Genomic DNA, 21,839 nt, shown 5'->3' on the forward strand with positions numbered 1-21,839 from the left:
CTCCCACACCCCAAAGATGTGCTGTTAGGCTGATTGGCAGCATAAATTGTCCCTAAATTAGTTTCCCTCAATATGGATGGCCATAAAACATTAGATAAAAGTCGTGGGTGGAGAGGGGGACTGGTGGTGTTGAGATGGCAGCGTGGGCCAAAGGGCCTGTTTCCTGGGCTGTTTTTGTTCGAGTTTAAAAATTGACAAGTCACGTTGACGCTTTATAGAACCTTAGTGAGGACGCATTTGGAATATAGTGTTTAATTCTGGTCACCACACTACGAGAAGGATGTGGAGAGAGTACAAAAAAGATTTACCAGGATGTTGCCTGGTATGGAGGGCATTAGCTATGAGGAGAGGTTGGAGAAACCTGGTTTGTTCTCACAGGAGTGACCTGATAGAAATCTACAAGGTTCTGAGAGGCATGGACAGAGTGGATAGTCAGACGCTTTTTCCCAGGGTGGAAGAGTCAATTCTAGGGGGCACAGGTTTAAGGTGAGGAGGGGCATGGTTTAAAAAAGATGTGCGAGGCAGATTTTTTACAGAGTGGTGGGTGCCTGGAACTCGTTGCCAGGGGAAGGTAGTGGAAGCAGATAGGGTAGTGACTTTGAAGGGGCATCTTGACAAGTACGTGAAGGGGGTTTTAGTTCCTGTGCTGTAATTTTCTTTGGCCTTTGTTTGTTAGTCATGGCATGAATCAATTCCTGCCTCCCAGTCTGCCTGGATCCAGTACAAATTCTCCTGTTGCCACAACAGGTGCCATCTCCCTAGCCCTGCACTCAACCCTGGAACACCCAGATAACAAGGACACCTATGTCATACTCCTATTCATAGGCTACAGCTCAGCCTTTTAACACCATTATGCCCTAACTAAAAAACTTTCTGCCCTTACTGCTATCTCTCTATTCCCTCCCTATTCATGTACCCATCCAGATGCCTCTGTTGCTAATGTGCCTGCTTCCACCACTTCCTCTGGCAGTGTTTCAGGTACCTAAACTTTCCTCACACATCTCCCTTCAACTAGCCTCCCCCCCACTATACCTTTGAAACTGCCCCCTTGTAATTGACAGTCTATCCAAAATGTTCTATAGTCCTAAAATAACCTGCTTGCTCTTATACTAGGTCTCAGCCAATAAAGTATTCCCTGGTATTTCAGCCCTTGAGAGAAGAGTTGTGATTCATTTTTTTCTCCCATTCTTTCCTTCCATTAGATTTCTTGGGGTGACAGGTCTTCATCTGTACTCTTTTCTCATTAAGTTAGTGTTAACCTTCAACCTTATGGTATCATTATGGATACCATAATAAACAAAACAGGCACCAGAGGTAATTAACTGCTGTGTGATATAGAACCATTGCTGAAAACACCTTCACACATTGAAAGCATATTTCTGCCTCTCCAAATTATTTTGAAAATAAATTCTCAAAACATTTTGTTATCTGGGGACCAGATGGAAGAGAAGGAAAAGATTAGGAATGTGCATCAAAAGTTGTTCCTTTTAACATGACAACCAAAAAGCTCAAATGCTTGCAGACATTACATCACACTGGAAAACATTACAGCCAGTCATACCACCACAAAGGAGACGCCCAAATATGCACTTACCTTAAAATTAAGTTCAAACACCTAAATGTATTTTTATTTTTTATTTATGGAAAATTGAAGTGACCCCTTCAGAGTCTAGGCTCAATACAAGTACTTTAACAATAAAGTAACCATGAAATGATTAATTCCAAAACAATTCTGGTTTCAGAGGCAGTAAACAAAAATACACAAGAACATGGTACTGTGATTAGCACTACGCACCACTATTAAAGATTTCCTTTACATTAAAATCAATTAATAGAAATAAGAGCTAGTAGCGATGCTGGAAGCGGGGATCATTGGACAGTCTCTGAACTCGGTCTTGGTCACCAAAGCTACCCGATCCTTGCATACCGCTGCCTGCCATGATCTGGACAGAGCGGTTCATCGGTTGACCACCACCCCCCTGGTTCCCTCCTTGTACAAATCCTCCATGCCTGTGGAAAAAGAATATGTGTCTCAATTCAGTGGTACTGGTGGACATGCCAAGAAATTAGTGTGCACACATCACAAGTGGATCCACAGAATAGTGTTTGTTCTCAGCCTTAAAAATCAGGCATCATTGCCAGAACATCAGATGATGGGACAAAGCAATCAATACATTTAACAGAACCAATAATACTTATGACTGGTCCACACAGAAACATCAAATTAAAACATGTTCTACGCTTCAAAGTGCAGCAATTTCACTCACAGGTTAACAATTGAAATATTTTAATGGCATAAAATTACTCTGGGGAAGTGTGTTCCCTTTACAGGACATTGGAGCCCCAGGCATGTAAAGAATTAATGCCACAACAGCAGAATTGAGAGGAATTGGAACATGCAAAGAATGAATGAGCCAGTTCATGATGTGTTTCTCTCTCACATGAGCAATGGACCTTTATGCTAATATATCTCACCTACTATATCCTGTTATTTCTCTTTCTTTCAATTAATTTATTCTTAAGTTGTCATAAGCATTTCAAATAACTCAATTACATCATCATGTTTCTCTTACTTTTGACCCTATATCCACACCCCTGACTCTTCAGTTGCTTCATTTTTTAAATCACTCTATTCTAATAAAAGTAGTCCCAATTTTCCTGGTCTCACCTATTCTTATTTCACCAGACCAGGCATTTAAATAGGGTAATATCCTCTCTGGTACCTTAACATCTCTATCAGCATCTTATCAATGTCCAATGCAGCTTCCTTTATTTAGTCTTCAAAACTATTTACCACATTCCTATTTTTGGATCTTCTAATTTGGATAGCATTCCTTTTCTAGCCTTGTATCTAAATCATCAGTGAATGCATAGACCTCAAAAAAGTACCCTGGGGCAACAGAACCAACATCCAACTGCTCTGAGAAATCTCTAAACTGATCCCCTTTAAACCAGTTTTAAAATTCAATTAAATGAACCTTGACGAGCACAAATATAATTACCCTTGACCATGTGATAGTCTCTCAATTACTGTTTCTATGCAGATGATTTTGTAATAAATGCACGAGTGGCTGGTCAATTGTTTCTCAGTAGATGGAGCAAAAGAGAATGGATAATAGCACTGACTTCATTCACTAATGCCAGCAGCAATGAAGACTATACTGACCTCCATTCTGCATATTTACATCAGTCATAAGTTGTTCCGAGAATGCCAAATGAACTCAGTTGCTCTGGTAAAAGGAGAAGGATTGGAATCAACCTTTTCACAAAAGCAGCCAGGATCAAATCATTCAATTAATTTGTTTCTTATCTCATTTATAAAATAAACGACATGTTCAGTTGCAGGATGTAGGTTTTATCCATTCATCCACAGATTGCTGTTGAAACCATTCAAGTAGAAGTTAAATGTAACCATATCAATATGCAAAAAAGAATCAAATGGAAAATTAACCCAAGATTGTTTTGTTTTTAAAATGTGTTTTTATAAAGTGGCCAAGCAGAAAAATTAAAAAAAATTTTTAAATCATTGCCAATAAATAATTCTGCAGAAAAATGATACCATATAAAGTAGCTTTCTGTAAATACAAGGTACCTTTTATGCTGTTTTACAGACCATAGATCACTCAGGATTATGCTAATCAATGCTTCACAGGCCTTTTGACCATAATGAAAATATGTGCATTTCACTTGGTCTAATTCAAAACGGTAGCTAGTTTCTGGAAACCAGATATGCAGTTTGCATTATGAACACGATCCAAGAAATGAAACAAAAGACAGCTTATATTAATGGATGTACATATACAATGTGCAGACAGTATCTGATTAAGGAGTTCAAGAAAGTCCTATTTGAATGAGAGCATTTATTTTACAGGGAACAAATAAATAAATACTTGCTGGAGGCGTCTTTTATAAGAAACTATCACAAAATTTAACCAATTGAGCTTTATTTACCAATGATATCTATCAGGCTACCCCTGAAAGTGTAATGTAACATTGATGTACAAGGTCCAACAAAGTTTAGAAACATGGAACTGCAGCACAAATCTCAGTTCTATGAATCAAGTTTTTGGTGACTGTAAGCCCATTCTAGAATTGCTCTCAATTTCTTGCTTCCAGCACAGGTGCAAAGTAACAGAATGTAGAGCACGGTTTCGCTTCCAATGGATGCCTATAGATAAATCTTAGCCCCATCGATAATCCTTTCAGCACAGGTATAAGACTGCCAAATTAAGGATAGTTTTGTGCAGCTGGCTCACCCCAGGAACCGCCCAAAACTAACTGATGACCAAAGAATGACCACTTCCATCTCATTAAACTGGATGGTTCCAAACCGAGACCCCAGTGATTTCTGCCTTTAAATCAAATTGCCAACGATTCTAGGAAGGGTACTCAGAACTCCTGATCAAATATTGTTTAATTATATTTGTGCTCAGCAGGATTCAGCAGCATCCAACAGTTGCAGAGCCAACAAACATTTCATTAATCAAGGCACGTCTCTTCTTACCCAGGCATTCCTCCTCGTTGCATCATATGGCCTTGTCCAGACTGGGCTGGTATGCCCCTATCTCCTCCTACAAGAGCAGAATAGTAGGTTATTCCCCACAAATAAAAAACACATTTATAATTGAATTTTTATTTTAAAAATTTGCATTAATTCAACAAAAACATTTCTAAATTTATTTTTCTATTGATGCTAGCACTTGCTTGCCATTACTTACATTTCCGGCAGGGCGGGGTGGGGGGGGGGGGGGGGGGGGGGGGGGTGCCTTCATAGAATCCCTACTGTCCAGACTGCTATTTGGCTCCATCTGGTCTGCACCGACAGTCTGAGAACATCTTACCTTTCCCCACCCACTCCTGTAACTGCACACATTTACCATGGAAAATCTAACCAACCTGCACATCTTGCGGCAGTAAAGGATAACTTAGCACGGACAATCTGCCTAACCTGCACATTGGTGTTAACAAATTGTCCGTAAGTTAGACCTCCCTCAATCTGGCACACACATAATTCTCTAAATTTGCACAACTTTATTGTGGAGTCCAAGAGGTGTAGGCAAAAGTCACAGGTAGGAGGAGGATTGGAATGAGGCGCTCACAATATTAAAATGGCGACGCAGGCTTGTTGGGCGAAGGGCCTGTTTCCCGTGCTGTGTTGTTCTTTGCTTTTGTTATCTATGGACTGTGGGAGGAAACTGGAGCACCCGGAGGAATGCAAACATGGGGAAAACACTCAAACGCGAGAATCACCCAAGGCTGGAAGTGAACCTGGGTCCTATGTGTGGTGATGCAGCAGGGTAACCACTGTGCCACCACAGCAGAATGCAAGTACATTAGAACCAAAATATAATCTCCAAAACATCTCAACCGCAACCTAACAGAAGGGTGAAATTCAGTGTCCTGGAACTTCAATGCAAAATATTTGAGCTGTAAAAACCAATGCAGCTCCAAACTTTTAAGGCCATTTAGTTTCAGGATCAGCTTGGCAGAACTATTGCTTGAATAAGGGAGCTACAAAGAGCAATACTAAGGAAGATTTACATTGCTTGGGATATCACCTTTCAGAAACGGCCAATACTGTGCCTGTGGGCTCAATTTGGTGCAACGAAATCCCATGGCATAACACTGGAGATCTCCAGTCTCCTAAGATTCTCCTTAATACTTCCAGTGTAGAATTGATTATTACATTTGCCTAAATATCAGTGACTGATTGTACTTCAAAATTAAATCCCTGGTTGTAAAATGCTGTGGGATGCCCTAGGAATGTACTCAGCACTAGATCAATTAAAACTAACAGCTTTTTATGCCATAATTTTACCACAGATTAAAAGATTTCAAATTTGCTTCCAACAAAAAGCCAAAAGAAAGAAATTAGAAGTAAAAATTATGAGAACCATCAACACCAGAGCCACCTGCAGTCCACTGATGCAAGATGCAACATACAGAATACCATTAACATATTTAAACTGAGAATAACCAATTTTTCTTTGTGCTGCCCCATCAGGGAAACAGGCCTATGGAGGATTCAGGCCAGTCAATGGTTCGGGACAGTGATTTGATTTTGCATGGAGTACACTATGAAGAGATCATGGGATAGATCCCACCACAAATCCAGACATGCAAATGGATACTCAAAAGAACGATCCCACAATGAGACAATTATGCAACTGCTCTTCAATTCCACTATTTCACCTGCCCTTGCCAAATACAATTCAGAGTCACAAGACACAATCTGTCTACCCAATTTCTCTATGTTGGATGCTGACTAGATGTTTGCATCTCATACCAAATGTCATGACTTCGGAAACACAAAGCAAGTGTTTGCCTTTTTGTGGCATTGTTCACAATCACCAGATGTCTTAAAGTACTTTACAGTCAATGAAGTATTTCTGTAATGTAGAGAACATGGTTGTGAATTTGCACTCAGCAAGCTTCCACAAACAAGACAATGATCAGATAACCTATTTGTGAAGTTGATTTGAGGAAGAAACATTGCTCTGACAACTCTTCTTCAAAATACTGCCATGGGATTTTTTTTTAAACACTCATTTGACATGGCCTTAGTTTAACTTGTCATCCAAAAGGCACACGCGCCTGGCCCCACTGCGCTCAATCAGTACAACACAGGAGTGACATCTTTGATTTGTGCTCAAATCCTGCAGTAGGACTTGAACTCAGAACCCTGTGACTCAGAAGTGAAAGTGTACTGATTCAGCCATGGCTAGCAACATTCGTTTATTGCCACTTCTCAAAAAATGTGGATCTCTCTCAATTTGCTGGGTATCACAGAAGATTGGGGAGATGTGGAGAAGCAGCAAGACATGTAGATTTTCTTTTTGATTCCCAGAAATAAATTTTTTAAATGTTTCCTTCATTATGGGAATATTTGAGGATTGACATGCACCATTCACAAAACTTGCTAAAAAAAGTTTACTTTTAGATCAGGGTTTGATCGAACTTGTAATTCAGAAGCAACAAACCATTTCAAATAAATGATTGAAACGTTAAACCCGGACAGTCCAGTGAACAAATTAAAATCCTGACAAAAGTTGCAATGCTGGACTCCAGCCAAGTATATAACTTACTAGTTAACAGCTGGCTAAGGTCCAGTCTTGCTGTAACATTAATAGATAAAACAATACATAGCTTCTATTATCCAAAGTCACTGCCAAAGTTTAAAATGATAAGCTTGCACCTTGCAATTATTTGGTTCAGTGATATAAAGTGTTGAGACAAACATTTAGAAATAGGTAAAGATAAAATGGTGATCTTGATCACAGCTAAGAATAACCAGGTTCATTGATCACAAGACTGGAATCTTTAAAAAAGACCACTGACTATTCATTACGTTTTGCTGAACTAAAAGGTTACCTTGCCAACGATCAGGGTCTCTTCCCATCATTCCTGCTTCCATGTTACCCTGCCAAGAACGTTCTGGGTGGCCCTCCATCTTCCGCCCATGGTCATTGTTCCAATCTCTACCATCTCTGTACAAGTAAAAGCAACATTTTACAATGAGTGAGTCAATGAGCTAACTTCTAAGAATATTTCCAAGAGCAATACTGAGGAAGATTTGCATTGCTTGGGATATCACCCTTCAGAGAGGGCCAATACCGTGCCTGTGCACTCAATTTGGTGCAAGGAAATCCCATGGCATAACACAGAGCAGGGAGATCTCCAGTCTCCTAAGATTCATTTAATCAATTCCACACTGGAAGTATTAATCACATTTGCCTAAATATCGATGACTGATTGTACTTCAAAATTAAATCCCTGGTTGTAAAATGCTGTGGGATGCCCTGGGAATGTACTCAGCACTAGATCAATTAAAACTAACAGCTTTTTATGCCATAATTTTACCACAGATTAAAAGATTTCAAATTTGCTTCCAACAAAAAGCCAAAAGAAAGAAATTAGAAGTAAAAATTATGAGAACCATCAACACCAGAGCCACCTGCAGTCCACTGATGCAAGATGCAACATACAGAATACCATTAACATATTTAAACTGAGAATAACCAATTTTTCTTTGTGCTGCCCCATCAGGGAAACAGGCCTATGGAGGATTCAGGCCAGTCAATGGTTCGGGACAGTGATTTGATTTTGCATGGAGTACACTATGAAGAGATCATGGGATAGATCCCACCACAAATCCAGACATGCAAATGGATACTCAAAAGAACGATCCCACAATGAGACAATTATGCAACTGCTCTTCAATTCCACTATTTCACCTGCCCTTGCCAAATACAATTCAGAGTCACAAGACACAACTGTCTACCCAATTTCTCTATAATATGTTGGATGCTGACTAGATGTTTGCATCTCATACCAAATGTCATGACTTCGGAAACACAAAGCAAGTGTTTGCCTTTTTGTGGCATTGTTCACAATCACCAGATGTCTCAAAGTACTTTACAGTCAATGAAGTATTTCATATGAAGGTAAGGTGCAGGGCCAACTATAGTTCAATTCCATTCCCATGGCCACTAAATTACCCTTATTCTACACAAGAACTTAGTTTAACCTATCCATAAGTTACACTCAGTCATAAGCTGTTTTTCCCTCAACTCCTGCCCTATATACTCTCCAGTTCTTCATCCTTGCTACTGCATCTCCTTCATGAGACTATCAAACTCTCAATCATCAACCCACCAAATTCCTAACTACTCACCTTTCCCCGCTCCTGTGCTAACATCTTAAATGGACCCAGTTCCTTGGATACATCTCCAACGCCTTGTCAAAAAGTGCACTACTGTATTGCTCCACCTCCTTCCTCTCCAAATATCACTATTTAGTACTGGAGAGAGAAAACATGGGTTTACAAACCTGTAGTAGGGAAAATGCTAAAATCTATTCTATATACCATAAAGACATATGGGGATAGTGTAGAAGAAAGGAATTGGAGTGGATGATCAGCTATGAGCTTATTAAATGGCAGAGCAGTCTCAGACTGAATGGCCTACACCTGCTCCTGTGTTTCCATGTAAACATATTTCTGCTGTTCACCTCTCACCTACTGATTTGCACCCATCCAGAAAACAAACAGCCGTGACCAGCATCGTCTGTGAAACATTACCTGTCTTTTTGTCATTTGCCCCTACTTTCTCTGGTCGCTAACCATTTCTGTGGATTACTCTTACACAGGTTCACATATATCTATATCAATACATCAGCAACATGAATTCCTGCAGCAACCCCCTCCTCCCACATTCCAACATTTCACACTCAGTTCCACACTGCCCATTAGTTCCGTTAATTATGGGCACAGGAATGTCTTTAATACGTATGATATCCAGTTCTATAACTTTCCCACAAATACACAACCAGAATTTCCATGAAGTGAACACTGGGGAATACGAAGCCACTAAATCTGGACAAAGATTCCATACCATTACTATCTCCCCCCCCCACAAATCAACTTAAAATATCCTGGTTATCAAAATGATTACTCCCACCTCCTAAAAAAATGGCACCAGCGTTAGATTAAAAGGTTAGCATTCCCTTGTGTTAGGTTAATGATGTTCTAATCCAGATTTTAGAACAACGAAGGGGTCTACACACAGCACAGAAATTGTATTTTTTTCCCCCAATACGTCTACACAAGAGGCTCCTCTTGCCTTCCATCATATCACTTAAATTTAGTCTGTGGAAATCTGAAACTTGAACCTTCTAAATGGTTCAGAATCAAATCGAACTTTTCAATGCAGAGGCTGATAAACGTTTCTTTTTATGCAATGGTACTAAAGGAAACCAAATAAAGGTGGGTGAGTGCAGTTGAGGTACAGGTTACTCAGTCTAAATTAACAGCAGAACAGGTCTAACAGAATGGCCCATTTGCCTACCTCTGCTGAAATGCTTATCCATAGCTTGGCCATTTCCCAATTCAAAATAATTAATAAGCACCTACACCATCAGCATGCATATATACTCAGTTAGATATCACACCAGGTCTTGGTGATATTGCTCATATTTGAAAATACTGTGTCTTCCACAAACTATCTCCATGACCAATGCCCTTCTCCAGACTTCATCACCCTTGTGCCTTACCTTGTCCGTTCTTCCCTCCAATTCTAGACTCAGCTTGTCTCTACAGTTTTATCAAACACTTACCTTGATTGGCGAGGCATAATTCCTCCTCTGTTGTCTCCTACGCGTTTCATGTCTGGTCCATAGCCACCACCAGACCCACCCCAACCCTCTCGCTGTGACCCTGAATCACGGCTGTGGCGTTCTGGCCCTCCATGCCTTCCATCAGGATAATGCTGAAGATATAATAAAAATACTTTAAGTTTGTTCAAAAAAATAGAATAACTAATGTTATGCTTTGATTTTTAAATGTATTACTTTCAAACCAATATGATCGACATTGGATTTTAACTATGTTACTGCTTAATGATGAGACCAGGACTAGTACACGTTTGGCAGCTTCATTTTCCAGCTCTCCAATTTTATCAATATCAGAATGATTAGTGCTCTCTGAACTCTCTATCTTGCTCCTTTAAAGTCACAAATATGTTTGCGCTTTTCCTCCAGCATGCACCCTACATGTATTAAAATCAAGATTTAGGACACTGTCTCAATATCACTAAACTAAGGAATCTTCCTTTCACTAACAACATGCTTAGCATCACTCCTCACAGTTCTTTTCTTTAGCTTTAGAGGAGAGTCCAGGAAGAACACCTCAAATCCAGCAACCTCAGGACCCATTTCAGAATCTCCTGGTTTTTGGAATAATAATGGAACCTCTTAATTCAGTGAATGGGGCACAGGCAAACCAAATAATATGCTTGCAACACAGTAAGTTAAGCTATGCTGCTGCTGATATTAATTAACTTCTCACACATTGGATTTAATAACTTTTATGCCTTTCATTTCCTTAAATCAGTTCATTCTATTTAAAAAGAGAAAAAAACCAATTAAATTGAAATCATGTTAAAAATACCTGGCAGTTGTAACTGAAAAATAAACATGAGGTGCGTAAAGCCAATCAATACTTGGTGAGTCACCAGGCCAGTACAACTTCCAAATCTTTTTCAGCGTTCCTGGGTGAGATCAAGACACACTACCGAGCGCAAGAAATAAAAATATCTGGTTTTTAGACAGAGCCATTTTTTGGGTAGCTGGTTTTGAGTTACTCTACCTGTAACATCAAACTTGTCTGTAAAGAAAGAGAATCACAAAAACAGTCAGCCATTCATTCAGTGCTGTTAAGACAGATGGGGGGGGTCCCTTTTCTCTACGTTCACATTCGGCCAGTGTGTGTAACCAGAGGTCAGATAACTGAAAGGTTGAGTTTGAACTCCAAGTGGACAAGTTTCAGGAGTACGTTGATGAACAATGTAACAGACGTGCAAATGGTTTGTTACCATACTCATCAGATAATGCCTTATTCCAGCAGAGGGCTCTATTCATCTGCACACGATGACCTTCATTTGTGTGCCTCTAACTGAATCATCGGATGCATCAAGCCCTGGACATGCAAAATTGTGTTCTTAAATCTGGTCTTTAAATATTGCTTTTAGGAGCTTTACCATGTCTGATATTTCTCTTGTTTGATCAATGTGCCTTCAAGGTTATAAGATCCCTACAGAGGGCAGGATTGCAATAAGGAAGTTCAAGACGTTCAATACCATGTGTCTATTAATTAGAGTAGGCCTGAGTCTAAGGGACTTCAACATAGTTCTGGCCTTTTCACCCTTGCATGCTCAATAACAGATTTTCTTCTCCGTAATTGATATCTTCCAAACATCCTTCCGAGGTACAAATCAAAATCATTATAGCCAGAAAAGATGCAACAATCCTGGTTTAAGACCTGAAAGTGACAATCCCAAATTCAGGTACGTAATTAAGAAACGCATGCAATGAAATATGTTACCTGTCCATCTCTATCACCAATCATGCCTCGAGAACTGTGAAAGAAAGGAACACAGCAAAACCAATGAATACAAACTCTGACAGCAAGAAACAAAAGCAAATCTATTCCCAAAATACAATTTAGATGGTTCATTCAACTATTGTGACATTTAATTGTTATAACCATAGAAATAATACAGCACAGGAAGCCATTTACCCATCTTGTCCATTCTGGCCCAAAGACTCCCAGATGCCCTTTCTAATCCCATCTTCCTCCAAATCGTCCATTACCCTGCAGCCCAAAGCACTTAAGATGCAAATCCAGGCACTTTTTAAAGTACCACCAATTTAGGCTGCAAATTCCAGACAGCCACCATCCTCTGCGTAAAATGTTTTTCCTCGTGTTCCTCGTTAGATAAGGGTCATGGGTGGAGGGGGGACTGGTAAAGTTAAAATGGCGGCGCGGGCTCATTGGGCCTGTTTCCCGGGCTGTTTTTTGTTTCCCTCTAACTCTTCTGCCACTAAGCTTGAATCTATGAACCCTGGTTTTTGAACACTGCCATGGGAAACAGGTTTCACCTGTCTATTTTCTCTCTAACTCTCAATTTTGTATATCTCAATCATGTCACCCCTCAGCCTTCTCTGTTTTAAGGAAAACAACACAACCTCTCCAAAAAGCTACAATTCTCCAGCCCTGGCAACATTCTAGCAAATCTCCGCACACTCTCCAGTACGATCACATCCTTTTGGTCCAGAAATGCGTACAAAATCCCAGTTGTGGCCTCACCAGTTTCTTAATACAGTTTCATCATTATATCCCTAATTTTGTACTCTATACCTCTGCCAATGAAGGAGAGAACCCCACATGCCTTCTCTACAACTCGATCTACCTGTACTACTACCTTAGGGGATCTGTGCACTTGCATGCCAAGGTCTCACATCATCGACACCCTCAGTATATTCCCCATTTATTGTATATTCACTTTTACTGTTTGACCTCCCTAAATGCATTACCTCACACTTAAACTCCACCTGCCACTTTCCTACCCACTCCACCAATCCATCTATATCATGTTGGAGTTTACAGCTATCTTCTACACAATCCACTAGATGGCCAATTTTCATTGTTTGCAAACATCTCAATCATGCTCTCCATGTTCAAGTCCAAATTGTTAATATATAAAACAAACAGCAGGACTCCCAAAGCTGGGCCCCGTGGAACTCCACTTGAAACAGCTTTCCACCCAGAAGGGCAGTCATTAACCATTATCCTGTTTTCAAATACTAAGCCAAATTTGGATCCAATTTGCCACTTTACCCTGTATCCCATAGGCTTTTATTTTTTTGGCCAGTCTGCCATGTGGGACCTTGTCAAATGTTAGATAGTTTGACAACAGCGAGTGCCTTGATAGGGTTTCCTCTTCCAGCTTAAAAGATTGGAGAACTTGATTGCTATTCTTAAATGCTCAAAAGTATCTTTTCAAGTTCTGTTTAAAAACTCACTATTAAGAAAAAGTTGCACCAGGCTAGCATCCAACAGCAATCCATTTCAAATGAAATATTAATAGAACATAGAACACTACAGCACAAACAGGCCCTTCGGCCCACAAGTTGCGCCGATCACATCACCTACCAACCTACAGACCTATCTATAACCCTCAATCTCATTAAACCCCATATACTCATCCAGAAGTCTTTTAAAAGACCCCAGCGAGTTCGCCTCCACCACCACTGACGGCAGCCGATTCCATTCACTCACCACCCTCTGAGTGAAAAACTTACCCCTAACATCACTTCTGAACCTCCCTCCCCGCACCTTAAATCTGTGTCCTCTCGTAGCGACCATTTCAACCCGGGGAAATAGCCTCTGAGAGTCCACCCTATCCATTCCTTTCAACATTTTGTAAACTTCTATCAGGTCGCCTCTCAACCTTCGTCTCTCCAGGGAAAAGAGTCCCAGCTCCCTCAACCTAACTTCATAAGGCATGCCTCCCAGTCCAGGCAACATCCTTGTAAATCTCCTCTGCACCCTTTCAATAGATTCTACATCTTTCCTATAGTGAGGCGACCAGAACTGCGCACAATACTCCAAATGAGGCCTGACAAGGGTCTTATAAAGTTCCAGCATTACCTCCCGACTCCTAAACTCAATCCCTCGATTAATGAAGGCCAGTACACCATACGCCTTCTTGACCACCTCCTCCACCTGCGAGGCCGATTTAAGAGTCCTGTGGACCCGGACCCCAAGATCCTTCTGCTCCTCAACACTACTCAGACTTCTGCCCTTGATAGTGTACTCGTTCATCCCGTTGGTTCTGCCAAAATGGACGACTACACATTTATCCGCGTTGAAGTCCATCTGCCACTTCTCCGCCCAGTCCTGCATCCTATCTATGTCCTGCTGCAACTTTTGCCATCCTTCCAGATCATCCACAACACCACCGACCTTCGTGTCATCAGCGAACTTACTTACCCATCCCTCCACTTCCTCATCCAGGTCATTTATGAAAATGACAAACAACAAGGGTCCCAGAACAGATCCTTGAGGCACTCCGCTGGTGACTGACCTCCATTCAGAAAAAGCCCCATCCACAACCACTCTCTGCCTTCTGCAGGCAAGCCAGTTCTGGATCCACAAGGCCAAAGGCCCTTGGATCCCATGCCCTCTCACCTTCTCAAGAAGTCTTGCATGGGGGACCTTATCAAACGCCTTGCTGAAGTCCATGTACACTACGTCCACGGCACTTCCTTCGTCAATGTGTGCAGTCACATTATCGAAGAACTCAACTAGGTTTGTAAGGCACGACCTGCCCTTGACAAATCCATGCTGACTATTCCTGATCATGTCAAACCTCTCCAAATGTTCGTAAATCTTGTCCCTCAGAAGCCTCTCCATCAGCTTACCAACCACTGAGGTCAGACTCACCGGTCGGTAATTTCCCGGGCTATCTCTGTTCCCTTTCTTAAAAATAGGAACTACATCCGCAATCCTCCAATCCTCTGGAACCTCTCCCGTCTCCATTGACGACGCAAAGATCATCAAAATAACATAATCACCAAGAAATCTAATAAGGAATGCTTGAAGGGAATAGTACAGATGATTTAAGAAGAACGTGGACAAGCATATGAGGCAGAAGAAATGAAGGATTTTAGTGATAAAAGTTGGAAGGAGGATCGAATGGAGCATAAATAGCCACATGGACTGACTGGACTGTATGGTCTGTTGCTCTGCTATCCTATGAATTAGATAAAAGTTTTTGAGTGTTTACTTATTCATGCCCAGTGTAGACAGCTAGGCCAAACCAGGTTATGTAACAAAAGTTTGTTGAAGGGTTCCAGCTAAATTTAGATTGGTTAATTTTCTAACTGAAAAACTGTCTAAAGTTCAAGAACAATAGTGTGGAAAACATTTTGAGCGCAAAGTATCTCAGCCCCTCTTGTAAACTTTTTAATGTTCCAAAACCAAAATTCAGTTTCTGTCTTGCATTACACATCTGAACTCAAATTTTCAGTACCTTTCCAGATATTTAAATACCCCTGTACAGATTTCTACAATGGTCACGTACATCCAATAGCAACTTTTTAAACTGAGTTAACCACAGACTGGCATAGGATCAATTTATTTTAGGAAAATGTATTCCGTACTCAGCTGAAGCATTATTAGAATCTAATTAAACCACATTCCGTGCATTTCAAACATACAAAAATGGACTTATCAATATTCATTCTACTCATATGTTCTATGTTCATCAGAAAATACAACCCGGTACATTATTCACCCAATTGTTACAATTATTAACCTGAGGTGGTGGGACGGGGAACCCCACACCAAAAAAATCTTGTAAATTTCAGGTTATCGCTCAAGAGATTAAGCCATGACAGTCCACATAAATTTCAATAGACCCATGAGTCATCTTAACACCTCTCCCGTCATAATAAATCCCTATAGCCATAGGAACATAATATTTCAGAGATTTCAAGAATTCTATCCATACCCAGAATCACGCCTGTCTGGCATTCGCTCAGGTTTCCAGTTGCCACGTGGTGGCCCTCTTCGCGGAGATTCGCGCCGAGGACTGTGGTTGCGATGGGAGCCATGATCAAGATGTCTATCATGGTCTCTACCTGATTTCATAACAATATCACGGCCCCGACTACCACCACGTCTATCATGGAATCCTTCAAGCCTCTTGTCAAATCTTCCTCCAAATGGCCCTTCATCCCGACGTGGCGGACCAGTATCTCTGCGGTCAAACCGATCCATTCGTCTAGAAGAAAATTAAACAATGTGACGAAACACACTCTTACTGGTGGAGAAGTTCATCAAGGCCAGTGAAAACGAAGAATCCAAAATGTAGGTAAAATCTGCATCTTAATACGGAAGTGAAAGGATTGGGTGACTGGAACACCTGAAGCCTAGCTCTGGTACAAACCTGATCAGATAAATTGTCTCCCCTTTCTGCCAGCTGCAAAATAAAGTAAAAAGAATCTTTGGCAGTCACTAGCTCAAATCTAACTAAAACAAACTAATGACTTGAGCAGAGCTGGAAAGTTGGTTGTGGTAGAAAATGAGGAATGGCTGATTTGGGGGTTGCAAATTTGGAGTTAGGGCAGAGTAGGAAAATGTACTGTCTCACCTGAGATCTTGAATCAATACACAAGAAATGCAAAATGTTGCATCTCTTATCACTAAAGCCATTAAATTTTAAGTGTTATTAATTTATAAATTAACAGTTAAAACTAGGCATTTGAAAAAATGATAAAGCCATAACTTACTAACCACACTTCTCTGGAGTGTCCAATAGACCCAGAAAATTGTATCAAAGTTAATTTTAAGTTTGTTTCAACAATGTTCCCACAATTAATGACTGGGATTCGTAACTTTAGGAAAGATTCTAACAATCAGGAGAAAAGCAGACATACAACTAAAATCATTTTAGAAACCAAAAGAGAAAATGCTGGAAAATCTCAGCAACCACATCAATTCCCGCATCCGCAGTGATTTGGTAAAATCATTTTAACTTAAGTAAACATCTGATTAAACCTAAATATTTAACTCTTGAATTCCTTAATTTTTAATTGAAAAGCTAAAAACATAAAACTACAATCTTGTGCTTTGTGTAGAAGTTTCCACTTCTCCTGGTACCTGTCTTACAGGTTTATTCGTCATCCAATCAAGATAATGCTGAAGTTTCATAGTTTCTTAATCATGTAAAAGTAAAGTTCACTAATTTAACTCCATTGTAGCACACGTAGGATTCTCAAACTGTAAACATCTGTAACAATCAATGCTTTTAAGCGTTTTAAATCCAAGAAGGATGTGCACTTCCACCCTTAACTCATCAACTTTCCACATGCATTAGAGTCAATTGTGAATTGACTTACCTGTCCACCTGCATATCTGGAAACCCCCGACCTCTATCTCGGTGATCAAAGTCATTGAACCTTTCTGGACGGCCAAAGTCTGACCCATGACTGCCGTACCTGCTGTCACTGTCAAGGGCCATACGCTTCTGATCAGGCCAATACTGATCATCCCGTCTAGAAGAGGAAGGTGAAAACCATTTTTAGTTTTACTCTCAATAACAATTGGCAGAGAGCAGTGAGCAACATTAAGATCGAACATTTACCTATCACTATCATATGGCCTTTTCATTCCACCACGTCGTTCATGCTCATAGCGCATTTGCTCCTGCTGACGCCGGAGTTCCTCTTTCTCTCTATTAATTCGCTCCTGTTCTCGCCTCCTCTCCTGTGCAAAGGAAAGACATTTTAGGATATGACAGATAACATAGGCGGAAGGAAGCTTAATTTTATTCTAAATATAATCTCATTTTTTCTAATTGAACAACTGGGGCTACATATCCTTCCATTTTTCTTACACTAAAACATCAGTTAGGAGTTAGTCACGATGGTTAAAAGGCCAAAAGATACAATAGATGGATGTTCTTCCATCTTTGACTGAACAAGTAATAGCTGAAGTACACCCCCCTTTTAACTCATCAGATTGAACGATTTAACGATTGGTATTCTTTCTTTTACCTGCTCAATTCTGATTCTCTCCCGTTCTAGCCTCTCACGTTCTAGGCGTTCCCTCTCGAGACGCTTCCTTTCAATTTCCAGCCGCTCCCTCTCCCGCTGGAGCAGTTCCCGCTCTTCACGCTCTCGCATTCGGTCTCTTTCCCATTTCTCCCGTTCTCTGTTCAAGGAAAACAGATTTTCAGTTAACCGCAAGAGCAAAGTAGCACCAGTTATTGAAAAAGCACGAATTAACAGAAAAAATTTCAACAGATGCACATTCAAGGATTTCCCCATAACCAAACAATGCAGAAAGCAGCTGAATATATTCCATTGCAATGCTGCTGTAAATGACTTTGGTTGCTCAGCCACATCAAACCTGCCACTCTAAACAAAAAGCACAATATTAAGTCCAGCTTAATATTGGCCCCTCTGGAAAAACATTGCAGCATTTCCCAAAGTTGTAGCCATACCCAGAAACTCACTATGAACCAATGTCCAAACTTAGCACCTGATTTGATTCACAATGAGATTCAAGCCCCATACTTTTTAAAGCACATGGGCAGTTTAGGTCCATCCCCACAAAATGGCCCCACAAACACATTACTACTAGATTCAACTTCCACAATCCTACCAGCTTGTTCCACATATGCCAATTCATCCAAACCTGCAAAACCTACACGACATGATTCACAAAATCATGCTCACACGATTGTCCTCAATAATATCAATTGGTTCAATTCCACGTTGCACAAAATTTATCTATTCTCAAAATTCCCCACTTATTAAGCTGCAAAACACCATTAACTTCTAACTTTTCCACTGCTCCTTGATCAGCTTCTCCTCTGCAGAATTTTGGAGGCATTGACATTAAAGACACTATTTAAATATCCCCATTTGGGAGAGGACACCAGCAGTCTCATGATGATCTGCATTGCAGATCTACTAGAGACAGTGAATTTCAAGCTTGCCACTTGCCCCAGAAGATATTATACAGCCACCGACCAGAGATCAGTTGGGTTTCTCCATTCCCTGAATAAAAGCATTCTTTTATTCCAAACATAGCTATCTCCAAGGTTCAGTGATAGGACCTTCCTTGCACACAGTTCCTCTTGCAGTTCAAAAGGTATAAACGTTTTATACTATGGCTGGAATTGCTGATCCCGCTATTGGCGCAGCCCCACTGTGGGCTTCCCCTAGCAATGAGGACTGAATTCAACGGGAATCCCCATTCACAATGGCAGGACAAAATGATCCCAATGCCAGCCAATGGTGGGCCACCTTCTGCCACCCATGAAACGTGCAACAGCGCGCACGGTAAATCCTGCCCTATATAAAACTCTTACTAAAACACTAATTTGCACAAAGTCCATTTTTAAAGCTCAATATAGCTTTGTTCAAATAAAATAATGTATATTTACTGCTCATGTTAGTTTCTGGTGTATAGAATTTACCAGTCTTTAATAGCCATCTGAATTTAACTCTTTGGCCAGTTGATAGCTAAAAATGCTGCTCGTCTCTATTAGCATTGCACGTGGATCATAATTTCTTGCTTTGGAACTTGCTCAGGGTCAGTTTAGATAGTATTTAGAATGTTAAAAATAAAATCACATAACTGCAATCTGCACGTATCCTAATGTAGTGTACTAAACCCAGTGAACAGGCCTACAGTGGATAAAAGCCAGTCATTGGTTTGGTGCAGTAATTTTCTATGGCATGAAGCACTATGCGGGGATCACAGAACAGATCCAAACATAAATCCATAAGCAATGCATTTCAGTTCTGAGAGCCAGAATTAGAAAACAGGATAATCCAAAGCTTTCTCCTTTTTAAACATTGTTTGATGTTAAAAGCTGTTAGATTGCATGTGTATTAATAGGTATTTTGCGATATTACAAAAACAGAATTGCAAATTAAATTTCCTGAACTACTGAAAGACATTCTGTTAAGGTTTATGAAAGTAGTTTTACCTGCGCCTTTCTATCTCACGAACTTCCCTTTCACGTTGCCTTTGTCGTTCACGCACTCGTCGCTCTTTGATCTTGTCAAAGGAGAGGATATCTTTCTCATCCTTTTCTTTGCTGTCTGGTTTGCCATCCTGACTTTTTGCAGACTAATTTTAACAGAAAGAAAATCCCTCAAATTTTATGCTGCATAGCTGAAACTGCAGAAAACAATACTATGAGAGTATACGTCAGTAAAGTAAGCATTTCATACGTTTGAACAAAATCATAACATAGACACTTCTTAATGGATGGGATCATAATTCAGCACTTATTTTTTCCAGAAAAAGCAGATTCCTCCAATGAGGTACCAACATGCAACATCCTCCCCCCTTCCCTAGGTTAATATGACCATAAAGTTAATGGTGTTGCAGCATCAGGAGATTTCAAAGATGTATATTATTAGTCCTCATTTCAGTTAGGTCTGGTCACGAAAATACTGACAGCAAAAATTAAGCCTAGAACATAAAAATTAGCACCAAGAGCTCTGCAGTAATTATGAAAGAATGGCAGTCTTATCTCAGGATTTGAGATGGCCCTGGCATTAAGTGTGTTATTATGAAAAAATATCAGGTATAGATTAGATATAGATCCTGTAGTTCAAGATTCCAGTGATTGTCCAAACCCACTAACCCCTTTAATAACTCTATTCTACGACCCTAGCACTTGACAAGTTAAGATAGGTGAATTCGGTTATGGGGATGGTGGTAGTGAAACAAGTGGGAATTAGCTTAAATAAAACTGATGGGTTGGACTTTTAAGAAATCACAATGATAGTACAAAGTAAATTAAGTTGCAGAGCTGGGCTGAGAGGTGGCGGATGGAGTTTAATGCGGAAAAGTGTGAGGTAATTCACTTTGGCAGGAATAACAGATGTGTAGAGTATAGGGCTAACGGTAGGACTCTGAATAGTGTGGATGAACAGAGGGATCTAGGTGTATGTGTACATGGATCCCTGAAAGTTGGGAATCAAGTAGGTAGGGTTGTTAGGAAGGCATACGGCGTCTTGGTGTTTATTGGTAGGGGGATTGAATTTAGGAGCCGCAGCGTCATGTTGCAACTGTACAAAACTCTGGTGCGGCCGCACTTGGAGTATTGTGTGCAGTTCTGGTCCCCACATTATAGGAAGGATGTGGAGGCTTTGGAGAGGGTGCAGAGGAGGTTTACCAGGATGTTGCCTGGTATGGAGGGGAGGTCCTATGAGAAGAGACTGAGGGATTCGAGGTTGTTTTCGTTAGAAAGAAGGCAGTTAAGAGGGGACCTTATTGAAACATATAAGATGATTAGAGGTTTAGATAGGGTGGACAGCGATAGTCTTTTTCCTTGGATGGAGAAAGCTAGCACGAGAGGGCATAGCTTTAAATTAAGGGGTGGTAGTTATAGGATGGATGTCAGAGGTAGGTTCTTTACCCAGAGGGTGGTGAGGGATTGGAATGCCCTGCCTGCTGTTGTAAATGCGCCTAGTTTGGGGGCGTTTAAGAGATCCGTGGATAGGTTTATGGATGGAAAGGGTTTGGTTTAGGTTAGAGGGTCATTGCTTTTTAACTGGCCGGCGCAACATCATGGGCCGAAGGGCCTGTTCTGCGCTGTAATGTTCTATGTTCTAAATGGGAAACAGGCAAAAAGCAATCAGACAGAAGCGCTGCAAGAAAACAGAGGGGCCTTCAGGGCCAGCTGTATGAAAATGCACAAGTTATTCTGTTCATAATTAAGAAATTAGAGGACCATAACCTGTTTATTACACAAAGGTAAGATACATTGTCTCAAATGTTATTCTGTACCCTGTTAAAGCAGCCAATGTACAGCTTCATGCCACGTGATGCCTATCACACAGGAACTTGGGAGCACGTAGCCTTTTGAGCCTGCATCACCTTCAGTAAGATCATGGCTGATCTGATTATGTCACAACTCCACTTTGCTATCTGCCCTCAAGAACGCTTTGAAAAATCTGTTGAATTTTGC

At 40.6% G+C, this 21,839-nt stretch overlaps 1 protein-coding gene across 2 annotated transcripts in view; it reads right to left on the reverse strand.

Moving 5' to 3' along the window:
• Positions 1-1,620: 1,620 nt before the first annotated feature.
• Positions 1,621-21,839, reverse strand: part of safb (scaffold attachment factor B) — a 46,796-nt gene continuing 26,577 nt past the window's right edge. Inside the window, exons 14-24 of one of the 2 annotated variants that reach the window (XM_080213132.1) lie at positions 19,845-19,987; positions 17,899-18,055; positions 17,487-17,608; positions 17,242-17,397; positions 15,852-16,124; positions 11,879-11,912; positions 10,114-10,265; positions 7,372-7,487; positions 4,505-4,571; positions 3,167-3,230; positions 1,897-2,010 (exon numbers count right to left, since the gene is read on the reverse strand). In XM_080213132.1, coding sequence (XP_080069258.1) covers positions 3,191-3,230; positions 4,505-4,571; positions 7,372-7,487; positions 10,114-10,265; positions 11,879-11,912; positions 15,852-16,124; positions 17,242-17,397; positions 17,487-17,608; positions 17,899-18,055; positions 19,845-19,987 — 1,260 coding nt within the window. In that variant the 3' untranslated portion in view covers positions 1,897-2,010; positions 3,167-3,190. Of the gene's footprint in view, positions 2,011-3,166; positions 3,231-4,504; positions 4,572-7,371; positions 7,488-10,113; positions 10,266-11,878; positions 11,913-15,851; positions 16,125-17,241; positions 17,398-17,486; positions 17,609-17,898; positions 18,056-19,844; positions 19,988-21,839 lie in introns of both variants that reach the window. The other variant, XM_080213131.1, reaches the window with a different exon arrangement.

This window comes from Carcharhinus amblyrhynchos, chromosome 26 (assembly GCF_965287045.1).
Source record: "Carcharhinus amblyrhynchos chromosome 26, sCarAmb.v2.hapA, whole genome shotgun sequence".
In the NCBI taxonomy this organism is placed as follows: Eukaryota; Metazoa; Chordata; class Chondrichthyes; order Carcharhiniformes; family Carcharhinidae; genus Carcharhinus; species Carcharhinus amblyrhynchos.